The 18,342-nt window shown below is 50.9% G+C and overlaps 1 protein-coding gene across 1 annotated transcript in view; it reads left to right on the plus strand.

Annotated features, from left to right (window-relative positions):
- ST8SIA2 (ST8 alpha-N-acetyl-neuraminide alpha-2,8-sialyltransferase 2) overlaps positions 1–14,440 on the plus strand; it is a gene marked incomplete at its 3' end in the record, with an annotated part of 30,383 nt that extends 15,943 nt beyond the window's left edge. Inside the window, exons 4-6 of the mRNA XM_084213466.1 lie at positions 102–359; positions 2,997–3,290; positions 14,155–14,440. Coding sequence (XP_084069592.1) covers positions 102–359; positions 2,997–3,290; positions 14,155–14,440 — 838 coding nt within the window. The remainder of the gene's footprint in view (positions 1–101; positions 360–2,996; positions 3,291–14,154) is intronic.
- Between the last annotated feature and the right edge of the window lie 3,902 nt (positions 14,441–18,342).

The raw sequence follows: 18,342 nt of genomic DNA on the forward strand, positions 1-18,342 counted from the left end.
CCAGAGAGCGAGGGCAGCCAGGAGGCAGGAGCTCATCTTACACCTGCCCCAGCTTATCTCTGCACCTCTCCTGACAAGGCTCTTTTCTTCCCTGTGCTCAGAAAACAGATCCTGAAGTTCCTGGATGCAGAGAAGGACATTTCAGTGCTGAAGGGGACGCTGAAGCCGGGGGACATCATCCACTACGTCTTTGACCGGGACAGCACCATGAACGTGTCCCAGAACCTGTACGAGCTGCTGCCCCGCACCTCTCCCCTCAAGGGCAAGCAGTTCCCCAGCTGTGCCATCGTGGGCAACTCGGGGGTGCTGCTCAGCAGTGGCTGTGGCCCCGAGATCGACGCTCACAGCTTCGTCATAAGGTAGGGAGGGCACGAGCTGTGCCGGGTTTGGGGTTCCCCTGTGGCAGGACTCCATGTTCTTAGAAGGCTAATTTATTTTTTATATTATTTATATATGTATTTATATCATTATACTACATATTTATAGTTATATTTACTATATTGTTAATAATTAATAACTATAATTATATTAATTAAATAATTAATTCTATTACTATATTTATATTAGTATACTATATATTTATAGATTACATATTATTTGTATATTACATTACATTATATTACATTACATTACTATTCTAAAACTATACTAAAACTATACTAAAGAATAGAGAAAGGATACTTACAGAAGGCTTACTAATTAAAACTCCTGACTGCTTCCAGAGTCCCAACACAGCTGGATGGCGATTGGTCATTAAGTAAAAACAATTCACATGAAACCAATCAAACAACCACCTGTTGGATAAACAATCTCCAACCACATTCCAAAGCAGCAAAACACAGGAGAAGCAGACAGACAGTTATTGTTTTCATTTCCCTCTGAGGCTTCTCAGCTTCCCAGGAGAAGAAATCGTGGCAAAGGGATTTTTCAGAAAATATGATGGTGACACAGAGAGGCTTTGGGAGCAGTGCAGGGGGCTGGAGTCCAGCTCAGCTGGGGCAGCACAGGCTCACAGCCCTACATGCACTCAGAGTTCTGCTGGAAACCCTTGCACACATCTCCAGGTGCTCCCCACGTGTTCTTGTGAGTGCACCTTGTCTCTTCTCATGGTGCACCATTCACCCCCTCAGCCTCCTCTTCTCTCAGGTTTGTCCTCTTGCAAGCAAACCCCATGTGGGCTGTTACAAACCTGATTCACGTCTGCCCTCGAGCACAAGGGTGCACCACAAAATGCCTGGCGCCACATGCCCAGGTGTGACACTGCCCTGTGTCCCCTCTGTCCCCAGTGCCACTGTCCTTGCAGCTGCACTGCCCCAGGGACCTGCAGCAGCGCATCCTGAGCCCTGCTGGGACACACCAAATTCACTCCTGGAGGTGTCTGAAGTGGAGAGGAGGAGCTCCTGCCCTCCCAGCCCGATGCCCCTGTTAGTTGGGAGGCTGTGGAATCCACAGATGATTTATGTACATGCAGACATTTGTTTTCTGGTGAGTCTATTACAAGGACAGCCCAATCCATCAGCAGCTCACAGAGGCGGTGCTGGTGTGACGTGGGAATGAGGATAATGTCACCTCTGTCCCCCTCTCAAACCCTGCAGCTCTGGCTGCCTGGCTGCTGGCAGCTCCAGCCTGCCCACAGGGGATAGAGCATTATCCTGAACTGGAGCACAAGTGCTTCTGGCAAAGTTTAGTGAGGGGCATTCATGTCAGGCAGCAAAATTGCTGGAGAAAAGCTTTTCTGGATGTGAGGATGGGGATTTTGAGCACCTTCTCCCCAGCCATGTGCTGGTGCAGGTCTGGCACAGACACACTTCCCACTGCAGGTTGTCTGAGCCACTGCTGGAACCTGCATCTTCCTGAGGAAGGTTTGCTCCATCCAGGCAGCCTTTGCAGCAGGGTTGGCAGTGACCAGTGATTGGGTCTGTGTCCAGGATGCAGGTCCAATGTTTCTTTTTACTGAATTCACTCCTGTGATGAGTCAATCAAAATGCCCCCATGCCAATAGCTGATTTTTCCCTTCGTTTTCCCATCTGTAAGTAGGGAAAACAGTAATAATATCTGATTATCAAGGCAGATGCTTAGGATGCAATTCCTGCTCATTAAATACTGTGACTTCACTATCAAACACCACAGCAGAGCACTCAGTGTGCAAACATGGGTAGCCTCTGGTTTTCAGGATGTTGGGGGAGCATCTCTGCATCTCCCCATCAGCTGGTTCCCAGTGCCATTTGCCCTGTGCCATGGGCAGGGCACAGACACAGCTGACCCCCCTCAAGGAGCTGTAGGAAACCAGTCTGTAACCAGGGTGATTTGTTGGCCCTTTGTCCCACAGGCCCTCAGCCCTCACACTGCTGTGGCACAGGAGCTCGAGATGCATGTGCCCACATGGACAATCTGAGAGGAGGCACCAATGAACACTACAGAAAAAAGGAGTTTTTTGAGGGTCACAGCCTCCAGACAGCCAGACCCCGTGGAGACCATTTCCTGTCATCCCCCTCCCGCTGGTGTCAGTGTCACCACTGGTGCCACCAGGTCTGCTGTTTGCAGAGGTTTGCCAGGGGAGAAAATCCTTTGGATAATGTTACTCCAGCAGGGCTGGAATTAAGAGGCAAGTGCTTTCCCTGAGTGGAAAAGGCTGTTTTGTCTGAAATCTGCCATGAGAGCAGAGACTGGAGCTTTGTTCCTCATGTTATTTTTGAGAGGCACCAGAAGAGCTGCTCTCCCTGCAAACCACCCAGGAGACACCACAGCTGTGGCTGACACCAGCCTTGTCCCAGGGAGACATGTGTGCATTGCCATCATGCTGAGGGTTGGTGTCCTGAGAGGGAGATGGCTCACCATCACTAATTTACTGCAGAGGGTCATTCTCCCTCCTCTCCCTCCCAAAAGCGCGGGCGAACGGGCAGAACGCCCCCAGCCCTGGCACCACACCCCGCTCCTGCCCGTCCCTGCCCTCTCTGAGAGCACTGAACAGGGCTGCTGGCTGTTCCCCCTTGCAGGTGCAACCTGGCCCCCGTGCAGGAGTACTCCCAGGACGTGGGCATGAAGACAGACCTGGTGACCATGAACCCCTCGGTGATCCAGCGCGCCTTCGAGGACCTGGTGAACGAGACGTGGCGGGAGAAGCTGCTGCAGCGCCTGCACAGCCTCAACGGCAGCATCCTCTGGATCCCAGCCTTCATGGCCAAGGGGGGCAAGGAGAGAGTGGAGTGGGTGAACGAGCTCATCCTGAAGCACCACATCAACGTCAGGACTGCCTACCCCTCGCTGCGCCTGCTGCACGCGGTCCGAGGGTGAGCGCCGCCCCGCCGAGCTCCCTGCCAGGAATCCCTGGGCTGGTGGGATCCCCAGGCTGGAGGGATCCCCAGCTTGTTTTCCTGGAGGAAAACAGCAGCAGTTGTCCCCTTCTGCAGACCTTGAGGATGGGGTGGTGGATGGTCCCCAGATGAGTGTGGTGTTTGTGAGGTCCCCAGGACGGAGCGGGAGTTGAGAATCTGACTCCGTGTTCTCAGGAGGCTGATTTATTATTTTATGATATTATATTATAATATCATAATGATAAAGAATGCTAGAAAGAATAATATTAAAGAATACTATACTAAAACTATACTAAAGAATAGAGAAAAGATACTTACAGAAGGCTTAACAAGAATGAATAATAAACTCTTCTGTGACTGCTTCGAGTCCCGACACAGCTGGACTGTGATTGGTCATTAAAACAATTCACATGTGGGATAAACAATCTCCAGCCACATTCCAAAGCAGCAAACACAGGAGAAGCAATCAGATAATTATTGTTTTCATCCCTCTCTGAGGCTTCTCAGCTTCCCAGGAGAAGAATCCTGGGCAAAGAGGATTTTTCAGAAAATATGACAGTGACAGAGAAGAACTTGTGAGCAGAGGCTCCACAATGTGCTCTTTGAGCGTGAAGGCTTTTAGCAATATCCGAACCTCCAGGGATTTCCTGGGGCATCACCATAACTCCCAAGCCTGTGGTCAGGGCTTTCCTTGGAGAAATGGGTGTGCACTGAGCTAGCAATGAGATTTGTCACCTTGTGCTTCAGTGGCACGGGTCTGACATGGCTCCTCAAGGCAGGGAGCTCGTGTGAGCCTGGCTGGGAGGGGAGTGATGGGGTCTGGTCCTGCTGGTCACATAAACAGGGCCAGGTGGTGGTGACTGGGTTTACTCTGAGGGAAGGAAAGGCTCTTTCTGTTCTCTGCCTGATCTTCGGGTGTACAGGAGACACAGCTGTGGTGGGGAGGAGAAAAGAAAGAAAATAAAAGAAAGAGAGCCTCAGGGGTGAGATGTTCATGTAAGTGACTTGGGAATGGGGTAGGCTCTTGGTTTTGTGCTTTATTTCTCTAGGAAGATCATGATTCCTTAGGCATTTAGGGAGTAGAGGCAGTGACTTTTGCTGGGGATGACTTATGGCAGTAGTTGTCCTCTGATCCTGACTAGACCCCGTTAATCTCACAGGATGGCAATTTCCTCGTGTAGCTGGTGCTCCCACTTGTAAAAAGCCTCAGCATTAATGTTCCTTCATCTCTTTGAGCACTTCTCCTGCACACCTCTGGGTCTGAGCTCTGCAGTCAGGTGGTCCCTGCTGGGTGCTTCCTGCCCCAGCTCAGGTCGTGTCAGTGCTGGGGGTGGGGAGGGGACAGGTTTTGGGGTCATTTCTGCCAGGAGCAAGCCCAAGGAGGGGCTCTAGGGCAGCCTGGTGGGGCTGGGAGGAGGGGAGTGGTGCCAGGGTGCCTCACAGGAGCAAGAATGAGCAAGTGCCACATCTGCCCCAGGTGCCTGTGTTAGAGGCTTCCCGGGGCCAGAGAGGCATCTCTCAGAAAACACTGGCCTTGAGGTAAAGAAAGGGAAGGAAGTGATACCACAACTCACAGGAGGGGAAGACAGGAAGGAAAAAAATCCCACAACCCAAATTCAGATCTATTTCTAGCTATAATTGACTTACTTTCATCTGTCAAAATAGAATTAAGCTTCTGTAATAAGCCCTCTAAATCAACAGGCTGCTAATCCTGTGCTGGCAACCATTGCTAGTGCCAGAAACTTCCCATAGGGAGCTTTGCAGAGGAGTTGGCATGGGTTAGGCATCCCTTTCCTATGGGAGAGGAGGATGCCTCCACAAGCTCAGCTGCTGGGCTTATCTTCCAACTCACAGCATCTTCCTGGCCTCTCGTGCCCCAGCCCTGTGGTCCAGCTGGGCTGGCTGGCACAGTGGGTGTCCCTGTGCAGCTCCAGCAGGGCACTGTTGGAGCCACCACCTGTGGCTGGCAGGAGCTGCAGGAGGTGCAGGGATTTGGGGAGAATCCCAAGGGATCAGTGCTGTCCCATGCACGGAGCAACGCGGCTCTGCCTTGAAGCAGTGTGTTCCTTCCTTCCTGGAATCCTGCCTTCCTTCCTGGAATCCTGCCTTCCTAGAATCCTTCCATCCTTCTTGGAATCATGCCTCCCTTCCTGGAATCCTTCCTGGAATCCTGGAATCCTTCCTTCCTTCCTGGAATCCTTCCTTCTTTTTTGGAGTCCTTCCTGGAATCCTTCCTGGAATCCTGGAATCCTTCCTTGAATCCTTCCTGGAATCCTGGAATCCTTCCTTGAATCCTTCCTGGAATCCTGGAATCCTTCCTTCCTGGAATCCTTCCTTCTTTTTTGGAATCCTTCCTGGAATCCTTCCTGGAATCCTGGAGTCCTTCCTTCCTTCTTGGAGTCCTTCCTTCCTTCCTGGAGTCCTTCCTGGAATCCTGGAATCCTTCCTTCCTGGAATTCTTCCTGGAATCCTGCCTTCCTTCCTGGAATCCTGCCTCCCTTCCTGGAATCATTCCTGGAATCCTGGAATCCTTCCTGGAATCCTGGAATCCTTCCTTCTTTTTTGGAATCCTTCCTTGAATCCTTCCTGGAATCCTGGAATCCTTCCTGGAATCCTGGAATCCTTCCTTCTTTTTTGGAATCCTTCCTTGAATCCTTCCTGGAATCCTGGAATCCTTCCTTGAATCCTTTCTGGAATCCTGGAATCCTTCCTTCCTTCCTGGAGTCCTTCCTTCCTTCCTGGAGTCCTTCCTGGAATCCTGGAATCCTTCCTTCCTGGAATTCTTCCTGGAATCCTGCCTTCCTTCCTGGAATCCTGCCTCCCTTCCTGGAATCATTCCTGGAATCCTGGAATCCTTCCTGGAATCCTGGAATCCTTCCTTCTTTTTTGGAATCCTTCCTTGAATCCTTCCTGGAATCCTGGAATCCTTCCTTCTTTTTTGGAATCCTTCCTTGAATCCTTCCTGGAATCCTGGAATCCTTCCTTGAATCCTTTCTGGAATCCTGGAATCCTTCCTTCCTTCCTGGAGTCCTTCCTTCCTTCCTGGAGTCCTTCCTGGAATCCTGGAATCCTTCCTTCCTGGAATTCTTCCTGGAATCCTGCCTCCCTTCCTGGAATCCTGCCTCCCTTCCTGGAATCCTTCCTGGAATCCTGGAATCCTTCCTGGAATCCTGGAATCCTTCCTTCCTTGAATCCTTCCTTCCTTCCTGGAGTCCTTCCTGGAATCCTGGAGTCCTTCCTTCCTGGAATCCTTCCTTCCTTCCTGGAGTCCTTCCTTCCTGGAATCCTTCCTTCCTTCCTGGAGTCCTTCCTTCCTGGAATCCTTCCTTCCTTCCTTCTTGGAATCCTTCCTGGAATTCTTCCTTCCTGGAGTCCTTCCTGGAATCCTGGGGTCCTTCCTGGAATCCTGGAGTCCTTCCTTCCTTCCTTCCTGGCATCCTTCCTTCCTTCTTTCCTGGAATCCTCCTTGTCCTGGTGTATCCCTGCCCGTCCCTGGGCTCTCCTGCGGGGGTTTGGGCTTTGGGAGGGGTGCAGGCAGTCGAGCCCTGCAGGAGCTGGGGGTGCTGGGCTGGCAGAGCCCCAGGGTCCTGGCTGGGAATGCAGCCCAGCCCTCCCTGCTGTCCCCTGGGCTGCTCACCGTGCTGGGGGCAGTGCCTGGTGGCTCCTGGCAGCACTAATTCAATTATAGCCACAGAGGCCAGTGCTAATCCTCATCAAGGATTGCCCTCTAAGCCAAGGGAGCTGCTGCCTGACCTGCCCTCCTGCTCTCACACTTATCAGCAGGAAAACAAGGATGCCTACTGATTAGCAATTAGTCTAATGAAAAGTGCAGCCCCCTTGGAAAGCCAGAACTGATGGGAGCACTTCAGCACTGACCCCTTGTGTTGTGGCCTGGCCCAGGAGCTCACAGAGGGCTCACCCAGGGCTGGGGGCGAGGGGCTGTGCTGTTCTGAGTCAGTGTTAACCCTTTCCCTGGTGCAGGTTTGGGAGGGATTCAGGCAGAACTGAATGAACTGAGGGAGGTGGGTGATGCTCTTGCTGCTGTGTAGGAATCTCTCAGGTACCACCAGGGCTGTCTTGACCATCTGCTCAGGCTAATTGATATGATGTGCTTTGGGGTGAAGGGGTCCTTCCTCAGGACCAGGATCACTAGGAGTTCACTTATCCATCTTTGTGTCACTGTCCAGTTCCTGTGACCATCCCATATTTCTGCTTATGGAGGGTGTGGTCTCCAGCAACATCCTCTGTCTGTGCAGCTCTCCCTGTGCTGGTTCATAGCACTGTGATTTTGTTTGACAGACCTGAGATTTGTGAAACAAATACATTTTTTGGCATGTGGAGTGCAGCAGAGAATGAGTAACCCACAAAGCCCCACAGCACATCCCTCTGTGCTGCAGTGGGCTGCTGTTGCAGAGAGGTCCCATCTGCTCCCTTTTTGGATAAAACTACTTTTTATCATCTACCCTGAGTTGATTTGGAACTCATAAAGAAATGAGAAATGGGGGAAGTTTTTCAGCTAAGGAACCCCTTTATAGTTTTTTTTTTCCCAAGGAATAGCACTTTCTACAAAGGCTGACATGTCATCCAACTTCAATTTGGCCACAAAAGTGTTGCCTTTTCTTTCTCCACTACCAGCAAAATACATTTGTGAGTCCTTGACTTCTCCTTGAACCACAGTATTTATTGTCCTTCTCTGCTTTCCCTCAAACCAAAACTCATTTCAAGTGGCAATTGAGCGTTTTTTCCTATAATTTTCAGTGCATTTTGGGGCATTTGTAGAGGGTGCATTGCTGAGATAAGTAAAAAGCATTTGGTTTTGTTGTCCTTAACAGCATCATTTGAGACATCACCTTTCAAGCTGCGAGGGTGCTTTAAATGTTTGCTGATAGTGGCAGGCTTTTCTCACACGGTTCAGCTCCCACCAGGAGGGGAGGGAGCCTTCAGCATTCCAGTGGAGGAGCTCAGGAAGGGCTGGAGAGGTGGCAGGGAACCAGCCCCTGTGTGTTTCAGGGTGTGTGCATGCCTTACTCCGCAGTGGTTCCGTAAAACATCCCCTGAGCAATTCCTCTGGTGAGCCCCCCACGCCTCACCCGGCTGGGGAGCAAGCAAACCCCTCACAAGGTGCCTGTTAGTGCCTCCAAAAAGCCTTGTAATCCCTCCTGCCAAGCAGCTTTCCTTAGAGAAATAACACGGAATGCAGGCAGAGAGGGAAAATAATTGTGTTGGGAGGTTTGTCTGTCACTCCTCACAGCGAATTCAGGGACACGTTTCACTTTGTCTGATCTGCTCCAGCATTTCTCACTGTGTCCATCACAAGGGGCTCTTGGCAGTAACCAATTCCAGCCCCATAAGATTTTGTTAAGGGCTTCCTGACAGAAAAAAAAAAAATTAAAAATCAATAACCCTTCCAGCTCCTTGGCTTGGTCTCCCATTAGGTTTAAATCCAAGCAGCTGTGACAGCTGGTGTGTGCTCTTCAGGACAAGGATGTCCAGGGTGCCACAGGCACTCAGAACTGCAGCCTGACAGCCACAGGGTGCATTCATCTTTGCCTTGGGCGTCTGCCTGGCCCCTCACACCCAAACAGGGGCTGAGCCTTTGCCTTTGCAGGGTTTCAGGGCTGCTTTTGCCATCCTTCAGCCATGGTGGGAGCCCTCCTGGTGGAAACCCACGCCTGCCCTGTCCTGTCCTGTCCTGTCCTGTCCTGTCCTGTCCTCTCCTCTCCTCTCCTCTCCTCTCCTCTCCTCTCCTCTCCTCTCCTCTCCTCTCCTCTCCTCTCCTCTCCTCTCCTCTCCATCCCAGCCCCCTTTGCCTCACCCAGGACCCGTGTGCAGATGCTTCTCCTGACCTGTTGCTTTCACTGCATCCCTCCACAGCCTCAGCCTTTCTCATCCTCTGTCTCAGGGTTGGTTCTGCTGTGTCCAGCAGTGTCAGGCCAGCATCTCTCACCTCTGGGTTTTCTAAAGCAGCTGCTTCATGCTTCCTCCCTGATGGAGTTTCATGCTTCTGAAATGCCTGCCCTGGGGTCTTGTGCCTTAAAGCCCTTCCCCTAAACATTAAACAAGTGCTTTAAGGACTGTGGTCCTGCCCTCAGGTGAAGGAAAAAGATGTCCAAAGGATGTAGGGGAAGAAAACAGCCATTCTCAAAGGTGTGACTGGAGTGGGATGTGAGGGGGAGCTGTGAACACCCCTAAAGCCTGCTGTGGGTGAGATCAGTGGATATCCTGCAGAAAATATCCTTGTGTGAGCTATTCACCTCTCTTCTTCTGCACTTGAGGCACCTTGAACCCGAGCTGTGGTGTGTCTGCACTGGGGGCCCAAGAGAGTCAATTTGTTCCTGTTAATCTGGAAGATTCAGTCTTTTCTTTTTCAAAAGAACTGAGGGGGCATAGAAAGGAAGGGTGAAAGAAATAAGGTTATTCTCAATTATTTTCCTTTTTTGTCTGCTAAGAAAAGCTTTAACTCGAGGGTGTTGAGTACCATATGTGTTTGAAAAGGCATCACAGCTCAGGATCTGGAGGAGAAGAGAGTTTTTTTTATCTGTGGCTCAGAGCTGATTTCCTTGTGCCAAGTCACCAAAAGCAGAACCAGGCTACACGGTCTGGATCCAGTCTAGGCAAGGAGGCTGGGCTTGGTATTTGGGCTTTGCCCATCCTGTGGATAAAGCCCAGCTGACACCAGATGCAGTTTTTGGTGTTAGCATCTGGAGGGGGACATGCCCATTCCTGCTTGTCCAGCACTGCTCTCATCACTGCTCTTCTGGTGGAGGTGACAGAGGAAACTCCATACCTGGACAGAAAAAGGGCTGGAAGAAGCTGAATGGGGATATCAGCTGCTCCCTGGGCTCCAGCACTTCATCCACCAGCACTGGGATGGGTTCTGTCCCCTGGCAGCACCAGCAGCTCCTGTCCCCCCTGCACCAACCTCAGTCAGGATATCTGTGTCAGGTTTTCCTGGGTGTTACTGGAGCAGGGTGTGTGTGGCAGACTGATAATGCACTGCTGCCACTCAAGGACTGGCACCTCCACCACAGCTTGTGTTTATATCACCCTTTTATGAATTAGCTTTTTTAAAAGAGTCCGAAATTGCATTATTTCAGCTACTCTGATTTGTATCATGAAATAATGCAGCTGATACTGCTGAAATTTGATTTCTTCATTGACCTGTGTCTTTTATTCATTTCATCAGGTCAATGGATTTTCTGTTAATTTTATCCTGTGGGTTAACCCTTACCTGGAGGGTACAAGTTATTTTAGGTTTTTCTCAGGCATGTCAGGTTGGTAAGCAGAGAGCAGACCCCTGCCCTCTCTAGCAGTCCTTGAATGCTGCCTGCAGGGAGGAGTTCTGCACCCAGCATCCCAGCCCAAATCCAGGCCAGGCTCTTCTCCCCAGGTTCAGTGATGCTGGGGGAGGATGAGCAGTCCCAGTGTGGTGGGGCACCTGCTCCAGGTGTGCAGTGGGGAGGTGCCACCTTCCCTGGCTGCTGTGACAGCCCAGGGCAGTGTCAGAGTGTTGCCTCCTGCAGGATTCCCACTGGGCTTTGAGGCCCCAGCACAGCAGGTTCTTTCCCTGAGAACAGGCACCTGGCAGCAGTTCTGCTTAGGAACCTTCTGATCCTCTCCAGTTGAGGATTAGGAGGTGGGGAGCAACCAGAACCATCTCCCAGCTGGAGGATGAGACTGACTGAGCTGCTCTTAAGTCTCAGCTCAGTGAGGTGTTAGGGGTTGTGTCTAGGCTGCCTCCTTGCAAAAGATGGCCTTGAAGATCTGATGGCATTTTCCATCTGTCACCATCATGATCTGAAACCAGAGCTGTCTCAGGCAATTTTTCCCTGACAGAATCAAGGTTCCTGTTCTGAGCCACATCCTGCTCAGGCTCCTGCCTATCTTGGGAGCTGCTTCCACCCCTGAGGGTTTATTTACAGACACAGCACCAGCTCCTCACTGGGAGAACAGCTCTTAGAACAGAGGTATTGGGTTTCAGGACTGCTCTTTGCTCTTCTCTTTTAATTGCTGTCTCTTTCCATAAAATGTTGCAGTTAATAGTTATGGTGATTGGTGTAGCCAGTTTGAAAAATAATTACTGCCTGCTTCGAGATTATCTTTCCTCCTAATTAAAATCCTGGACCTCACATATTAAAGGTGTGCTGTTGACACAGCATCCCATGTGCACCCAGACAACCTCATTTGGATTTACAGAATTAATTAGGTTTTATTTCCATGCCCAGCTGTTCTCTCCTGCACCAGCGTTGTGGCTGCTGTCTCAGCTGGACAGTGGTGGGAGAGATAAGAGGAAGGTCTTGCACAGTTCTGAGACTCCCATCTCAAACCAGTCATTAAAAAGTATTTCCCAGACCTCAGCAGAGGATTTCCCACCTTCACTGTGCAGGAAACAAATTGCAGGAGCTGTGGCTTGGCCTGTTTTATGGATTGGGCATTATGTGTTGTGTTATGTCATCCTTGTGGGTGGTTTGGGACAGCCTGGAGTCGCTCACCCCCTCTCAAAGCTGCACTGAGAATTTATAATGCTTCATGAGTGAGGTTTTTGCAACACCCTGCTTGCAACAAAGGGAAACACAGACAGAAGAGCCAGGTTTTGATTTTCATTATTAAAAAATGAATTGCCAGTATTCCCTATGATCAAGTGAGTGCTCACTAGCTGCCTTTGGTGAGGTGGATGCACTGGCTTGGTTGTGGTAGGGCTGTTTAGGGTGGTGCCTTGTGCACACTTGTTGGGATTGGTAAGGTTTTTTTGTGTGCTGGGTTGCAGGGGACAGCATGTGCCTAGAGGCTGCTTCAGTGTCTGACCCAGGTCATTTTTCTCCTTGTTAATATGCTTGAAACTGGTGGTCACATGCATGGCCTGTGCCTCTGTACAAGAACCTCTTCATCTTGCTGTCAGGGTCCTTGGATGTTCATGGAGTATTTACAGCCTCTCAACACAAAAGTCAGGATTTTGGGAGGGCAAAAGGTCACCAGTATTTTTTTTGTGTACTCCAGCTGGTAAATTGATAGAAAGGAGAATTTTGAGGCTAAAGCAGTTGCAGGACAAACCCAGACAGTTGTCCTCCCTCAAAGCCAGCTGGTTAATATGACTTGACAGTTCTTCCCAGGTGGCTTCCCTGCTGCATGAGGAGACCCTAATTCACGGTGTTAAATGGTTGTGATAATCTCCCATTTCCCTCTGCACACAGGGGGGCTAATGTGCTTACCCATAAACTCATCAAGGAGGCTGCTTTATGGCTACCTGTGGGAGCAGGTTGCTGTGGCACTGCAGTGAGCTCTGCTGGATCCCCCAGCACAGGAAATGCTGATGATGCTGCTTTTCCCCCAGCTTCTTGCTCTGTTTTGTGCTGGATACCAACGTGAGCCAGGCAAAGATCTCCTTCCCAAAACATCATGTTCATCCTTTTTGAAAGCCCCCCTTGAACACCCCTGGATGTGGCACCCCAAAAAACTGTCCCTGTGCCCTTCCTGCACGCGCCGAGGAGGTCACTCTGCTTCCAGAATTTGATTCACCAGAAAAGTCAATTTTTTCTCTTATCTGGCTGAGAACAAGCAAGCACGATTTGTGCCTCGGTTGCTAAATTTTAATGGCTTTCTTGAAAAGCTAATTTGCAGGATTAAGGCTCAGCTCTCCCAGGGGTTCCTGCTGTCTGAGCACCAGACCCTCAGGAGCCCAGCAGAAAGTGCAAATGAGGAGCAAGGCACTTCCTGGGGCTCCACTGTGACTGCAGGAGCTGCCTCAGGATCCCAAACACCTGGTGAGGCCACAGAAGTGCCACGTGCTCTGCTCTGCTGGTCCAAAGTGCTGCCAGTCACTCACCTTTAAAAATAACTCAGAGAGGCTGTGGCACAGTGGGATGTGCTGCCTGCTCTGGGGCAGTGCTGGCCTCAGACCTGCTGGGGGAGGAGGGAGTGTGCCTGATGGGGATGTCTTCTACCTCCCCAAACCTTTTGCTTTATGGTTTTGCTCCTCTTGACAGTGTTTTCCTGAGCCAAGCAGATAAGTTGCTTTTGCAATAAATACGGGGCGCTGGAAACATCTTCTTACAGGAGGTTGATTCTGCAATAATTTTTATCAGCAGCCCAAAATGCCGCAGCTGATGCCATTTCTGCTGCTGCATCACTACATCCCTCCATGCTTCCCCTGTTCTTTTTGCCATCCCTTATAAAAACTAACGTGTTTCCCAGCAGCGAGCACAGCTGACCTCCATATCTCACATTTTCTATTGCAGCGTGCCATATTGTGTGTCTGATGGACTCACGCTGCCCAGGGTGGTGATGAATCTTGGTCCAGGATCACGGCAGCAGTGGCTGGGTGTAATGGGAACTCAGCAGTGCATTTTAGCTCTTTCAGCCTGGCGACCCTTTGTTCCAAGGCAGATGTTTTTCTAGCCCTGCCGTGTTTGCTGTCAGAGTAAAATCTTCATTCATCAAGGACAGTCATCAGCATGTGTTTGACTGTGTCTGCTTCGAGGGGTTGTTGGAGTCTACTTGACATGTGGATGCTTTGGTCTGTGGTATTGATCTCCGGGGTTGATTGGAAGATAATTGTAGGCTGAAGTACCGAAGGCCACCGTTGCAAGCAATTTGTTTTTCATAAAGGATTGTCGAGGCATGAGATGCTTCAGTGCCATGGCAACAAGTGTGATGTAACCAGCAGGCAGAGAGCAGGAGCGTGCAGTCCCTAGAGAGGCTTTTTCTTGGCGTGGAGAACTCTGCCAGTCAGAATCCTCTCATTTGAACACCAATATGTCTCAGTGAGAGGCTGGAGGGAGGAGAGGTGCAGGGCAGGAGCTGGGTGTGCAGGGTGACTGACGGGCTGCGTGTCCCTTTGCAGGTACTGGCTGACCAACAAGGTGCACATCAAGCGACCCACCACCGGCCTCCTCATGTACACCCTGGCCACCCGCTTCTGCAACCAGATCTATCTCTACGGCTTCTGGCCCTTCCCCCTGGACCAGAACCAGAACCCGGTCAAGTACCACTACTACGACAGCCTCAAGTACGGCTACACCTCGCAGGCCAGCCCGCACACCATGCCCCTGGAGTTCAAAGCCTTAAAGACGCTGCACCAGCAAGGAGCCTTGAAGCTGACTGTGGGGGAGTGTGATGGGGCCACGTAGGCCGGTCCCCAGGCACGTTCCTGCGCGGCCACAGGAGGAGGGGAGGCGGCAGAAAGGACGAGCGGCGCCCGGCGGGGTTGGTCCCGCCGAGGCGCGGCACAGCGACACAAATATATCTACGTGGTACCTATATATATTGACCTGAGTGTTATAACTGTTCGGTGTTCACCAAGGGAGGGGCAGGAGAGATGCTGGGGCGTCTCACAGGACCGGCCTGGGCGAGACCCCCTCGTCGTGGGGCTTGCTGGACTCGAGGGGTGTTTGCCTTCCGTCGGAGAGGCGTGGGGGTGGCCGTGGTTCCAGAGGGTGTGTGGGGATGGGTAAGCGTGAGCCCTTTGTCGTGACTGGTCCCAGGTTGGTAGTTAGTTTGTTTGGCCAAGGGCAGCACCCTTGGCCCCGTGCTCGTGGTGGGGAGGGGAAGGGGCAGGGAGGGGGTGGGCAGGGAAGGTTTGTTGGTGGCTCTCACAGCCCAGGCTCCTGTGGCACCGAGCAGGGACCAGCGCCCAGATCCATCCCAAGGCGGGCTGGGCACAGCCTTGGGAGCAGGGGAAGCCTCTGGGGCTGCAGGAGTGTCAGGGAGCAGAGCTGAGCTGATCCCAGTGGCACTCACACACCTGAGAGGCACTGGGCAGGGGCAGGGTGAGGAGGATGCTGAAGGTGTGTTTCTCTTCCTTTTCCTGGAATGTCACAGGAAGGAGCTTTGCTGCCACGGAGCAGCACCATCAGTACTGAGTCTCACTGTGTCACAAGGACACCCAGCCTCTGTCAGGGCTTGTGAAAACCATAACCAGCTCTAATTCCCAGCTGTTCCCTCTGAGCAGCCTGCCTTCTTTCCTCCTCCAAAAACTGCCAAAATATGGATTGTAGGCAAGACGGGGGGTGGCACGGTTGGGACGGACAGAGACGAGACATCTCTGAAGCCAGGTCGTGGAACTTGCCCGTCTCGCCTACAATGGATGATAGGCCTAGACCCAGCCAAGCAGAAAGACCACAGGACTTCAAGGGACTTTTTCAAGTCTGAATAATTTATTTTCAGTTTCTCCCCAAAGAACCAGCGCACAGTGCTGAATTCCTGGAGTCCCACTCTGTCAGTCCTTTCAAGCCCTAATTATCTCTCACTCCCAACAGTTAAATAGGATGTCAGATGGATCTTGATGAGATGCTTGCCTAGTGATGAACATCATAGAAATAGTATTTTCTCTTTTTTTTCCTGCCAGACAGAACCCAAAATATAAAGAATTTTTTATAACCACATTTGCTTTTCTCTGATTTTCGGGGATTTTGAAAGAAGCAACTAGATTGATCTGATGATTCTGTTTCATTTTCTGCCTCTGTAGCCTATTCTGTTTGTCTCCTAATTAGCACTCAGTGCCAGAATTCAGGTGAGTCCAGGGTTCAGCAAGGGCTGTTTGGGTTTAATTTGTGGGAGAGTAAATAACACTGCACAGCAGACCTCAGGCATGCACTTCACTGCTGCCATGGCTGGGTATCATCACCTTTGGGCCTCCTCCTGCTGCTGTGTTTTTTAAGTTAAAAAGTGTACAGTTTGGGGCTGAAATACTTGACATTGTCTCTTTAAAAGCTGAGTGCTTCAAGTGGTAAAGAGAAGAGCTCACTTTCATGTTTTGGGCCATAGAAGCTACTGTACCCATAGGAGCCTCCAGCCTGCTAATTAGTGTCAGATGAAGATGGCTAAGATTAAGGTATAAGCAACATTATAGTGGATAAATGTGGGCTAATCTGCCACTGAGGGGATGTTTCTTTCCAGCACCAGAAAATCGTTTCTTTCATGTCTTTTTTTTTTTTTTTTTTTAAACCTGGTGCCTTTTTTTTTTTTTCCCTGCATATTATTTTTACTTGACTTTAGTTTCACAATAAAACCTGGCTGTGAACCTCAGCTTAAGCTGAGACAGAAAGAGACAGAGAGTAAAACTGCAGGATGGAAATAATCTACGATCCCAGGGAGCTTCCCACGATTCAGGAGTGGTTCTTAAAGCCAGATAATTCCCAGGTTTGTCCCCAGCACAGGGGGAGGGACAGGGACTGCTAAAGCCAACTGTTGTATTGAGGGGCCTGGGCCATGGGACTGATTGCTGTTAGCAAACCTTCTTTTTAAATAAAAGTAGAGGAAATGAAATAAATGTGCGGGGTTTTTATTTTTATTCTGTATTTTCATCGAGTGGAAAGGCAGGAGGGGAGCCAAGACCATGAAGTGCCATGGGATTAATTCCAGCAGCCCCTGGAACTCCTCTGGCTGGTGAAGGAGAGAGGAAGGCTGGGCTTGTTTGCCCACGTGGGGTGGATGTCAGGGCTGTACCAGGAGACATCCAGAGCCATCAGGATGTTCTCGCTGTGCCTAGAGGGATTTTTGAGCTGGAGCTGCAGCAGCACAACAAGGGTGTGCTGGGGGGTGAAAAGGGGGTGGGAGAAGGGGTTTTCTTTCTGGTGCTCTTGAAGCAGCTGCTGCATCAAAGCACAGGCAAGTTATAAGCAAATTATTCAGGGGGATGAAATTGCTGGTGATGTTTCTATTCCCAGAATGGGTCCTGTTCCACCCCCGTTGTAAAAATGCATTAAACCATGAGCAAGACCCTGCAGCTATTGAAATCCCTGGCTGAGCTCCCATTTCACCTTGCTGCCATGCAGGCTGGTCTCTGCTGTGTTTATATGCACAAAAAACAACCAACAATTTCCCCTTGCTTTAGTGTTTTGTGTCAAGCCCTCTGGTCAGGTTCTCTAAGCAGCTCCTCAGGTTGGAAACACTATTTATCATCTCAGTTTCCAGCAAATAGGTGGGACCTGGCTCCACCAAGCCCCAGTGAGCCATAAAGCCCTTGTGCTGTTCCTGAGCAGCAGGAGCAGAGATCCAGAGTCACCTCCTGCAGCAGTGCTTGGGGTGGGTGGGTGATTTTGGGGCTATTTTGGGGCAGCCACCAGCCCTGGAGCAGCACAGCAGCTGCCAGATGCTGTGGGGACCCTGCAGCTGCACCAAGCTGCTGCTTGATGGATTTCTTCATGCCCAATTAAGGCTCTTCTGTCATCAGGAGTGAAACAGAAGAGAGCATTGATGCTACTTAGGCAGAGATGCAGGTGCAGAGTGTTGTTAACTGCCCTAAAAGGCAGCAGCAGCTCCCCTTGCTCTTCCCTCCTCCATCCCAGCACTCCCTCCAGCACTGGGCTGGTCCAAACTGGTGCTGCTGGTGGCTCTGGGATGGGGAGCTCCCTCCCATGGGTCAGGCACATCTGTGCCAAAAGGCCCCTGGATGGAAAGAAGTGACCTAAACTTGAGAAATAGAGGAAAACTTGAGTCTCCAACTGGCTAAGCCCAGAGTTTGGGGCTTTTTGGGGCAATGCTCTAAAAGGTGCTGCTGGCCAAGCAGTGTTCTCCTCACCCTGTGCCCCTGGGGCATTTTCCAGGTACAACAGCCTGGGGATGAGGGCTGTGTGTTCCCTGCTCCCCACACCACAGTGAGAAGCTGAGCTGTCTTTTCATTTTATCCATGGTTTGCTGGGTTACATCCCACCCTTGGAGTCTGCCACAGCTTTGGCATATATATATATATAAAAATATATATATAGTGGCATGGCTCTTGCTCTCCTGGGGGAGATCATGCCATGTCTGGCACCAAGCACATCTCCTCTGGTCAAACTGCAGAGTCTGCAGGCTCCACTGCCAACATCCTTTATCATTAATACCTGAAGTGCCTTCTTTAAAGCTGACTGGGGTGATTTGAGTTGCAGCAGCTCCTCTGAAGTGCAGCACAGCATCCCCTGGCTGCTTCCCACACTGCCCAGCCCCTCCCAGGACAGGAATGGAGTTTGTTCCCTTCCCCCAAACTCTCCACCAGCCAGGACTTGCTGCAGGTCAATAACCAACCCTCTGCTTCACTCCCAGCCCAGAT

This window comes from Fringilla coelebs (assembly GCF_963513975.1).
Source record: "Fringilla coelebs genome assembly, chromosome: 12".
Taxonomy (NCBI): Eukaryota; Metazoa; Chordata; class Aves; order Passeriformes; family Fringillidae; genus Fringilla; species Fringilla coelebs.